Raw genomic sequence first — 11,758 nt, 5'->3', positions numbered from 1 at the left:
GTCGGACGGGGAAGAAAGAGTAACTAGAAGTCCAAGGGTTCGCTTACTTCCCTTTTGGCGTAGCCATTCTGCGTGGAGCGATTGATCAGGCTTGCTGAGGATCGACTGTGCCAGCTTCGCTGGCGTGATTTTTCCGGAGAACGACCCCCAGATTATCAGCCTGTTTTCCCTTAGGCGTCTGTCCACTAGCGACGCTGTGGCGGAAAAAAATTGACCGCCCGAACCACGCCAACTCTGCTGCTTCACCAGATGCGTTGTTCTCGCGCCTTGTTTCCTGCAATTTACGGTTTCTTTGTGCTGTGTCAAGCAAGATTCCCCTGTTTTTGCCACCTTTAAGTTCTAACGACCTGATCTTACTTGGGCCTGTTATTTTCCCTGAGGGAAAAACAGTAGTATCCGCGGTTTTCTTGCTCCATGCCCGTTTAGGAGTAACCGCGTCTACATCAGATGATGCCCACTGCATTTAACATCATCTCCTTTCGGGGGCAACCCTTTTACCCACAAATCCGGCCTGATATGCTTTATTTTGATCATGCCTGGCGGTACGCCACCCACCGGTTTAGAATGAAGATTATTATTATTTTCTCGGGTTCACCCTGGCCAGGCAAACCTCCGAGCCTGTGTGCTTTAGTTTGAAAATGATGTAGCCGCTTCCCGAGGCCTACAGTCAACTGTCTGTAGTCTAACCCGTCGTGTAACTGTGATCCTTCCTATCTGGAAAAGGCTTTGATTCTTGATGACACGATTGCCTCTGAGATTTGCCAACTTTTAAAGTGACTCGCATACAATGCTCGTGATCGTATCCGAGGGTCAAAACCATTCTTGTGCTGCCCAATCTCAATGCAATGCAAGGATGAAAACGTTGTCGTTCTTCTGCTGGCATCCAGGGCTCTTCCATACTTTACTCGAAAAATCTAAACCATAAAGGCCAACGCTGCTTCTACTCGACCACAAAGGCAACTTTCCAAAAGCTCCCTTTTACCCACAAATCCGGCCTGATATGCTTTATTTTGATCATGCCTGGCGGTACGCCACCCACCCACCGGTAATGAAGATTATTATTATTTTCTCGGGTTCACCCTGGCCAGGCAAACCTCCGAGCCTGTGTGCTTTAGTTTGAAAATGATGTAGCCGCTTCCCGAGGCCTACAGTCAACTGTCTGTAGTCTAACCCGTCGTGTAACTGTGATCCTTCCTATCTGGAAAAGGCTTTGATTCTTGATGACACGATTGCCTCTGAGATTTGCCAACTTTTAAAGTGACTCGCATACAATGCTCGTGATCGTATCCGAGGGTCAAAACCATTCTTGTGCTGCCCAATCTCAATGCAATGCAAGGATGAAAACGTTGTCGTTCTTCTGCTGGCATCCAGGGCTCTTCCATACTTTACTCGAAAAATCTAAACCATAAAGGCCAACGCTGCTTCTACTCGACCGCAAAGGCAACTTTCCAAAAGTTCACCATCCAACTCCCTAAAATCGACCCATGAAAGCTACCAGGAAGATCCCTTTCCCCCCACCCTTCTGCAGCAATACATACTCTCGGGGCCACTCAATTGGAGGTTCTACATTTGACCAAATCCTAGGCAAAATACGAAAGATATATCGCTGTTGACGCATGCGCGCATAGTAGCCGAGTAACCTGTGTTTCACATCATAGCATTCTGAATCTGCTAATCGACCCGGACTCTCATGCATTCGCGGGAAGTTAAGTCGGATCCCCAACCGTCCCCGACAACACAAAGCCGGTTTCATGCCAGCCTAGCCTTCAACCGTTGCTAACTAAAGCTGGATCGGACGCCAAATCCCGAAATTATCAATGCTCCCTCGCCACATTGTGACGCTGGCTCATACCACTGCGTCACAGATCCTGCTTGTCGGATCCAGGGCCCGAACGTCCCATTCAGGACCGTAAGTCTTCCATTTCTATTTTTGAGAGCCAAACTATGATATACCTGACCTCCGTCACGCAGACTAGATTGAGTGCTGAATTGGCAAATTCGGTATCTCACCAACCTTAATATGAGAGACGAGTTGGCGCTGACACCATGCAGTCTTCCTCCAGACACAGCGACCAAATGATGCCTCGTGTCCTCCAACCAAAGTGCTTCCTCAGGCCCAAAAACCTGCTGTAAAAGCCCCACACTTCCTCACACGAACTTTTCGAGTTCTTGCACGTCGCCCTTCGTTTGTGGACCCGACCGAAACCCAAAATTTACCTGCGGACAAACAAAATATGCAATGCAGTTCCATGGCAAGATCTTCAACTTATAACTAGCATTACCAAATCTTGGTCCCTCTCAAGTTCCTCCTCCTGAACACCTTTGCATTTTTACCTGGACCCCTTTCCTCAACCACCTACTCCATCCAGACCTCCGCCCACTACACAGATGCCACATGAATCTCCATTTCTAAGACCTCTAACCGTATCTCGTCTTACCTTTCCGAAGCCCTCCCCAATACAAACAACGCAGAAAATTCCCGTTCATTCATAATAGAGTCCAGTCCTTACCTCGGAGAGAACGACTACATCACTAGCCTCCTCACCGCACCCAGTTTCGTCCATTTATCTTGCATCTCTTACTGTGAGCCCCTCTATCATTCCCACACACTCCGCGCCGAATGATTCGGTGCTGAATGCACCAAATAAAATCGTTTCGTCCTCTTAATAACCCCGTCAGATCCTCTCATTTCGTTCTACTTAAAAACTGCACCAACTCATCCATTGGACGTGACCTCAGTCCTGCTATTTCTGTTCAGCTGTCACATACTCAGTTCGATAGCACACTTCCAACCATTCCATTCCCCATCTGGACCGTGCCCTCCCGCCCACTCCATCCATTAACTGCAAAATCTGCAAGACAACTCCGTCCCCCGGACAATTTATTGCACACCCAATGAATTTTCACTCAAATCTGACCAGCCTTATTTTCTGCAGCAATTTCGGCTTGCCCCTTCCTCGAGTTCAAATCCGCATAGGGTGTTCGGCTGGCCCTATGCTATGGCAACATGTCCCCATCCAACCTTGCACCTAACTCTCCTGGAACATTGCAACCAGTGAGTCTAATTTGTTTCAGATTACACCATACTTTTGAGACAAAACTTGTCATGTTCCCCCAAGTCGGATTATCCCATCTCCATCTCCACTTTTGCTCGTTATGACTCCGACCATTTACCCAAACGCTTTAGGCCAGCAATAGTTTTTCAGTTTTAGTTCGTGTCAGCAGGCTGTCTTCGAACTGGTCGGACCTCATTCCCATCGTTATTCACAAGCCGAGAAAGAAACCCACTATTACTATTTCATCGAATACCTCCGACCGTTTATGACATTGTCCTTTTTTGCGCTATCACCACTACCTGCAGATCCCCCAGTCATGCTTCATTCTGACTAAACGCCCATCTCCACTTTGCTCGTTATGACTCCGACCATTTACCCAAACGCTTTAGGCCAGCAATAGTTTTTCAGTTTTAGTTCGTGTCAGCAGGCTGTCTTCGAACTGGTCGGACCTCATTCCCATCGTTATTCACAAGCCGAGAAAGAAACCCACTATTACTATTTCATCGAATACCTCCGACCGTTTATGACATTGTCCTTTTTTGCGCTATCACCACTACCTGCAGATCCCCCAGTCATGCTTCATTCTGACTAAACGCATGATCATGCAAGATAGTGTGCCACCCAAAAGTTGGGAATAAACATTATTATTATTGTGGTACCATTCGCTGATGCATTCAGCACAGCCGTTTAAACGATTATTGAACCCGTCCTGTGACTCTTTTCTAATACCCCCCTGCGCTGTCTGCAACGCCACCCGAACGATTTCTCTGTATGTATTATGGTAATAGTAATAAGTTCATTTCCGAACTTGTGGGGGACGTGCCAAACGGGACACGGTCGACTCATTACAACTTGAACACTGTGGTCGACGGCACAGCGGGGAAGAGATAAAACTGACTGTACACCTTCATCTGCGTGACAAGTCACATAGTGGTGAGAATCAAAAACTAGAACAATGGGGAATGAGGTACAGCTAGTTTAGCGATGAAGCTGGTTGACCTCAACTGAATCTATGAAATCGTAACTGACCATGAGCGACCTTGTGCGGTTGAGTAAGTGGACAGGGTCACAAAAAGCAAAATGTAGGTGGAGGTGTAATAGTTCAGGGTGGAGACAAACGGCAAGTTATGGCTAAAAGTAAAAATAGGTGAACTCACTAATGTCGTTGTTGCGTAGAAGTCAGATTTGGCGGGCAATTTTTGAGGAAATAGTGCTAATGAATGAAGCCGTACAAACATTGCTAATTAAATCTTTGAACATGTAAAAGGAGCAAACTGAAACAGCAGCGGAAAACCAGGTCGAGTAAATCCGAACGGAAGCTCCACAGGGTTGGAACGAACTCGTCCGGGAGGCGGTTTGGGCTGGGTGAAAAAATTGTTCGTATTTGAAAATACAAGCTCAAGTAAGTGAGAAGTGATGGTCAAGGGAAGGAAAAAATAGTTGCGGGAATGACATCAGACAGGTTGTGTCAGCGCCGTGTCCACATTGCATTGACATATTTGGGCTTCTGGACGTAACGGACGTCAATGTTGCGGCTATCTGACAGCAGATGCGCGTTTCTGTGACAGCTGGATTGTCTTGGATGAGAGGAGTGACACAAGTAGAGCCAGGTCGATGTAGATTCGCTGATGATTTTGATTCATTTGGAGGACAATGTGGGTGTGAACCGGGGACTAGCCAGATTGAATGAGTGACGGTCTTATGAGGCGTTTGCAGCTAACGTATTCCGATAGTTTGAACATGAGTTTGGAAATACAGTTGGGTGCTAAAATATTAAAACGAAAGAAGAGTTGGATGAGGCACAGAACCTTATGACAGACATGGAAAAAAGCCTCAGAATATTCTGAACTCGTTAACGGCTTTCAAAGTGTTAGGTGCTTTAAATGTGGAAGCGCTCCTTCTTAGCTATAGCTGTACGCAGAAAGTAACAAAAGTCAGTTTACTCACACACGTGTCGGAGCTGAAAATCGGTGTGCAGAAAGAAGCTCCATTTGGTGAGTGCGCTTAGTTGGTAGAATACCGTTAAGGGTGACGAAGCAGTCGATTTTATTAAGGCGAATGTATCATCAGTCTAGCTGTGACCCTGCTGCATCCGAGACTGCACAACAGTAAGTCTGAAAACGTTTACTGAAGATACAAACGGCATTAAATTGAATATATATCTCATTTCATATCCATCGTTGAGTAAAGGTGGTTTACGGTGGTTCATGATGACGCAGAGCCGTCACTGGACGTTGGAATGGGCCAACACACATACGGGCCTGTCTATTACAAGCAGTCATGATAAGCAAAAAGGCACACAGTTATCATGGTGAAGAGCAATGGTTGGCCTCGTTTTCCCGCAATTTACTTATGCTTTATGAAACAATCGAGCTGCCTGACGTAGCGCTCACTAATGCAAAAGCTCCTTTAGCAGGATGGCGGGAATTCATACATTGATACCTGAAAACGCTGCACTATTTACTGACTGGCTGCGCGTAACGTGGGACGGGGATCACTCGTAGAAGCGCGCGAAACTGGTTTCAATTCACTTCTGGTGATCATGTAGCGGACTAGGACCTTACCAGCGTGTTCGGATAAATTAACAAGCAAAGTAACCAATACAACATCACAAAATCACAATAGGAAAAGAATGAGTGGTTAAATGGGGACTCACGAATGTGTAGATCCAATAGTCCACTACACCGATCCAAATGCAGTAACCGGCTGTGGAAGGAAATATTCACTCGTCGAAATTCCTACCGATGGTTCACGCATGAGTGAATTATTCCAAGATAGGAAAATTATCCGCGGCGAAAAAATGTCACGAGGATTTATTGTGACGTTTAACATTTGGCACAAACACAAAGATCTAGTCACACTGGTTCAGCAGCGTAAATACACTCGTTCAGCAAGAAGTCAGCAGGTCGCATCGGAAAATTGTGTATTCGTAACATTAAAACAAACGTCATGGTACAATGTGAACGACAATTACAAAGTGTAGTTCAAGTTCAGGAAGAATGGTAAATGTGACAACGGATTACAGACACTACAATCATCAATCAACAATCGGTTGGATGCTCGCCAGCCAATCAGAGAGCGATCGCTCAGGCATGCCATAGACTAGGCGCAAACCAATAGGATGACGCGTGTTGGATGACCTTGGAGGAAGGTCATAGCACGCGGAAACACAACGCAAGGAGCTTCTAATCGTCCCTCCGTCCATGTCTGGGCGTCGTGGCAACATTCCAGCCCACTGAGAATAGCGATTCCTGCGATCGAAATTACTATCGTGCCATATCGGCCGTTGCGTGGTATAATCAGCCAGGTTACATTACTTACTACACATGAAGGGACGGTTAAGCGACTACAGACAATGCTGACACCTACTTTCATTCGCTGTCACAGTTTTTCTCTCCAACTTCACCAATACTTCTCCGTCTAATACCACCAGGTATAACTGACGACCCCGTTCCTGTTGCAATACGTACAGAAGCAAAGCAGCCAGCACCCTATACAGGCTGTAGCCTGATATATCAGGCTGTGTACACACATGTATCACTTAAGGGACGTGTACACGTCCCGTAAGATTCAGGAATGTTCCACCTTGATGCATTAAGCGCCCCAAATTGGTGACCGCAAATAGAATCTTGCAGATTTGTGTATTTATTCAACTGTCACACTACAGTCAGAACTAATACAACTTCCAAGGTACGCAAAATGCTCTACAAATTGGAGTACCTCTCTCTTTCAATTATAAGTGGCATTTTTGGTGACTGCACCTCCAGGAGCATGACCTTATACTTTGTGGGTGCAAAGTGCTTACTAAATTCGGGTTGACTCCGGACCAAAAATCCCTTCCAAGACAACAACGATATCGTCTACATATTCCAGATTGACAAGGTTTTCGTAACAGGCTATTTGAGCACCGGCGTTTGGAAAAGCTCATTATCTCGCGGTCACGAGATTACGAGAATGAACCACTCCCCACCCATTGCACCAATGCAATCAGCCCATCTGCCGGTCCCCTAGCCACTGTTCCGGGTCAAAGCATTCGCCCAGAAACATAACCCAAAATAATCACCTGCTAACCTCAAATGATCTGATCGACGTTTCAGCCTTCAGTGTCCGTATTCTATATCAAATTGGGCGACAGGCATCTCATGTTGAAACTTTGCTTCCCCTCTCTGTCGATATGTCTCCGAAACACATGTGCAAGACCCCACTTCGGTCGTGCACCTCAAGCCGGTTAGAACGAAGTCAGCTGTCCCATATTTCACTCTTGGGGTATCCGGTTATCCTGACGCAATGACTCGTGTTATCTACCGCATAGAAGTTGAGCTCAGCCCCTAGGCTGAAAGCGCCTTACTGGACTGGATCCCAGTAGACAGTCTTCTTTGTGCTGTGCGCTTATGTGATTCAATTAAGATCAATGCAGTTCGATGTGATAAATTGGTTATATTTGTCGTATCGGTATACGCTCCAACAGACTGCAGCTCTGAGACCGAGAGGGACGGGTTTTATCAAGATCTGTCGCGACTGCTGCGGTCAACAAAGGTGATGGATATAGCCATCCTGCTTAAGTCGGACGAAGAAGCACAGTTAGGTGCCAGTTTTGGAGTCTATGCTGAGCGTATGGACAATGAGGAACGACTTCCTCAGTTGTGCGCAGATCGTCATCTGTTCCTGGCCAGTACGAACTACCAGCACAAACGCTCACGTTGAGTTATCTGGCGGCCACCTACCACAGGACAGCCATGGACTTAATTGGACTTAATGTAAGATTAGATAATCGTTCAGCTGTAACACCCTTACGGTGTCCAGCTATCAATTAAAGAATGTCTTTCCTTCTGGTGTACGCAGCTTGATTCTGATCATGCCATTGTGCGGGCCCGGTTATCACTTCGCTTTTCGTCAGCATTACGCGTGCCAAAGGAGAGCAACTCCGTTAATCAACTTCGACAATTTTCAGTAGCTCAACAGTGTCGAAGTGATCTGATTAGGAAGCTACTAGGAACTCAGAGCGAACAGAATGAGGAGGATCGCTTGGATGTTGAATGGAGGCGAGTTGAAGAAGCTATGCTGTCGGATTCGCTATCGGACTCGACTAAATGAACACTAGATATCTTCTAGGTCAGGAGATCTTATTGCTGCCAGAAGGGCCATACCACCAACTAGCGACTGCGATGGCGCACGCAGATCCCTCAAACACCAGATAATCAGGGACTTGAATGACAGAATGCTGGTGGATTTCGAAGGCCCGGGAGATGGAGATTTTTTTCGCTGCAGGCACCAGTTGCACCCGGTTTAAACTGATCCAATCAACCGGTCAAAGAAAGGTGTCAGTGAAACGAAATGTCAAAAAAGACGGAACGGCTGTTCAGTCCCTCAATTGTCGTCTTGAGCGATGGGCTGAACACTTCGAAGAACACTTCACCTGGCCTCCAACACCGATGCCAACGATACCATCGATACCGTCACGAAGAGACTGAACCTTACCATGGTGTGACGGTCTGTGCACCCAATCGACCCATTGAGCTATACTGGAGGGTGTCCCCGCAACATTCACGGGGTCTCTCATACCAGGTTGGTCAATGGCTAGAGGTTTGACGAACACAGTTTCCTGGTCCTACAGGCTGATGGTTGGAAAATGTGGCGAGTTGCTCCGTAAAATGGTGTTGCATTTGCATTTCCCGCCAAACACCGCTGTCTTGCGGTTAGGCTTTTGAACCAAAGGCTTTGGATGAGGACCCTAATCGTCCTCCTGTCTAGGTGTGGGCGCCCTGGTAGTATCCCAGCCCACGTACAACTATGAATTGCACATACACAAATAAACTCATGCCACATCGGCCGTCGCGTGGTGCCATCAGCCGGGTCGCCCTACTTGCTGCATACAGCAGGGCGGGTAAGCGAAAACAGGCTACTGCTGACGTCTCCCTTCTTTCTCCTTCACATACCTTCTATTCCTCCTCTCCCCACCTCATTAATAACTCTCTCTTTGTAGGCCCAGCACTTAGGACTGATGACTCCGTTCGTCATGCATCGGTTTGGCGTGCAGCATCTGCTCGTCACATGGTGCCGACATCTGCAGGAATCTCCAAATCAGTCCTCAAGCCTCGACACCCACTCTATCTGGCCGCGTTCAATGTCCGCACTCTAAAGCAAGCAGGACAACAAGCTGCTCTTGCACTCACACTGGACTCGCTTGGCATTGACGTGTGCTGTGTCTCAGAAACGAGAATTCAAGATGCAAGCACAGTGATTGAGTTAACTGCCCCGTCAGTCTCCACTCGCTTCCGGCTGCGCACCTCTGGTGATCCAGAGGCTGCTGCGGTGAGATGTGCAGGGGTTGGTATTGTGCTAAGTCATCGGGCGGAAGTATCCTTACTTGACTGGACACCTGTTGATAGTCGCCTCTGTGCGGTTCGCCTGGTAACGTCTGTGAAGGAGTCTCACAAGCGGCAAGTTGATAGATGTCTGTTTATCGTGTCTGCCTATGCCCCAACTGACTGTAGCTCTGACGCCGTCAAAGACAGGTTTTACGACGCCCTGAATGCCCTGCTGCGGCGAGCGGAAAGCTCAGACATTGTGGTGGTTGCCGGAGATATGAATGCGCAAGTTGGCAGGCTCAGTGCATCTGAGACTCAATTGGGAGGTCGACATGGACTGGACTCGATACGTACGGACAATGGGGAACGATTGCTTCAGCTGTGTGCTGATCGCAGGCTGTTTTTATGCAGTACTAACTTCCGAAATAGCCGAAGTCGTCTGGCCACTTGGTGTCCTCCTACAACAGGCCGGCCACAAACTCAAATCGACCACGTTGCCATCAGTTACCGATGGCGCGGGTCCATAACTGACTGCCGGTCGTTTTGGAACACATTTGTGGACTCTGACCACGCGCCCGTCCGGAGTCGCTTCTCCCTACGTTTCCCGGGGTCGCGTAAGGTGCGGACAAATCGCATGGCAACTGAAAGACTGGCAGATCTGGACGTTGGACGAACTTACGAGAATCATCTCCTAGAGTCTCTTCCAAATGCTCCACCATCAGATGTGAGCTCACACCGGGACGAGATTGTCACAGATTGTCATAGTGCTGGGAATTTCGCCTGTGGCACTGCATCACAGGTTCACTCAAGTACTGGATATCAGACCAAACGGTGGTATTGCTTAAATCTCGAAGGAATATCCCAGTCGACCCGCAAGATAACTTGATGCGACGAATTATTTTACGTTAAGTGAAGGCGGGCGTGTAAACCGACTGCTAAGTGTGGTGGACACAGAGCGAAGGAAATGGAAGAGGCCCAGAAAGCCGGTAATGCCCGGAGATTATTCCAGTTGATTTCTGCGACGGGGCCCAGGAAACTACCTTTGAGTGAAACCATCAAGGATCGGGAGGGAGTGGTCATCTTGAGTAAATAAAGACGCCTCGACCGTTGGGTAGAATAATTTGAGCAATGGTCATGGCCACCAGCTGGCACCCATCTCGAACCCACAGGACGGTGAATGTGGAACCGCCTACGGCCTCGGAGGTTTATGACTGCGTACGTTCTCGCAAGCAAAGCCGAGCGTCTAGTCCGGATGACTTCTACCAGCATTGTTCAAAGATGGCGGTGAATTCCCCAGTCAGTGCTTGTTTGATCTGTTTGCTTACATTCTGGAAAACGAGATTGTCCCAGACAATTTGGGGGGAGTCGGTGATAGTGCCCATTTTCGAAAAACGGGCGCGTAGTGAGTGTGGTAACCAGAGGGGGATCAACTTGGCACCGGTCGTAGCGAGGCTGTTAGCATCACTTGTGCTTCGTCGCCTTACGGTGGTTCGTGAGACTCTGACTCGAGAGCAGCAAGCGGGATTCCGGCCTGGTAGGGGTTGCGTTGACCAAATCTTCACACTTCGTCAGGTGCTAGAACAACGCCACACGAACAAGCGACCCACAATTCTAGTGTTCCTGGATTCCCAAGACGCTTTTGAATGGATTGACCGGTCTGTTCTGCTTGACACGCTTGCCTACCAAGGAATGCCCCGGAAGTTCGTGAACATAGTAAGCTCTTTGTATTCTCAGATTTCCGGACGTGTGAGCGTATACGGCGAGCTCTCCAAAAGCTCCTGTACACAAAGTAGTGTCCATCAGGGATGCCCACTCTCTCCATTATGTTTAACCTTGTGATCGATGAAGGTCTCCAAAACCCCGGTGTTCAAATAGCCTGTGACGAAAACCTTGTCGATCTCGAATATGCAGACGACATCGTTTTCATCTTAGAAGAGGAGGAGAAAGCGCAACTATTCTTGGACGAACTGATCAAAGTCGTCCTGTCCTTTGGTGTGCACTTTGCACTCACAAAATGTAAGGTCATGCTCCTGGACATGCAGTCACCGAACACGCCACTCACAATCCAGGGGGAAGCACTCGAAGTTGTGGGGCGTTTTGCGTATCTTGGAAGTTGTATTTGTTCTGATTGTAGTGTGACAGATGAGGTGAATGCACGAATCTGCAAGGTCCGGGTCGCGTTTGCTAATTTGAGACACCTATGGCGTCAGAGTGGTGTATCCCTGAATCTCAAGGGACGTGTGTATCAAGCTACAGTACGGGTTGTTTTGTTGTATGGCTGTGAGACTTGGCCTGTTCGAGCAGCGGAACTGAGACGTCTTCAGGTGTTCGACAATCGTTGTCTCAGAACCATAGCTCGTGTGGGTTGGTGTCGGCGAATCCGTAACGAGGCAG

General features: G+C 48.0%; 1 protein-coding gene across 1 annotated transcript in view; it reads left to right on the top strand.

The window, feature by feature from the left end:
* Positions 1–3,648, top strand: part of T265_03188 (hypothetical protein) — a gene marked incomplete at both ends in the record, with an annotated part of 77,219 nt that extends 73,571 nt beyond the window's left edge. Inside the window, one exon of the mRNA XM_009167607.1 lies at positions 3,481–3,648. Within this exon, the coding sequence (XP_009165871.1) occupies positions 3,481–3,648 (168 nt within the window). The remainder of the gene's footprint in view (positions 1–3,480) is intronic.
* Between the last annotated feature and the right edge of the window lie 8,110 nt (positions 3,649–11,758).

Source organism: Opisthorchis viverrini (genome assembly GCF_000715545.1).
Source record: "Opisthorchis viverrini unplaced genomic scaffold opera_v5_44, whole genome shotgun sequence".
Classification (NCBI taxonomy): Eukaryota; Metazoa; Platyhelminthes; class Trematoda; order Opisthorchiida; family Opisthorchiidae; genus Opisthorchis; species Opisthorchis viverrini.
This window is presented reverse-complemented; position numbering and strand designations above follow the sequence as displayed.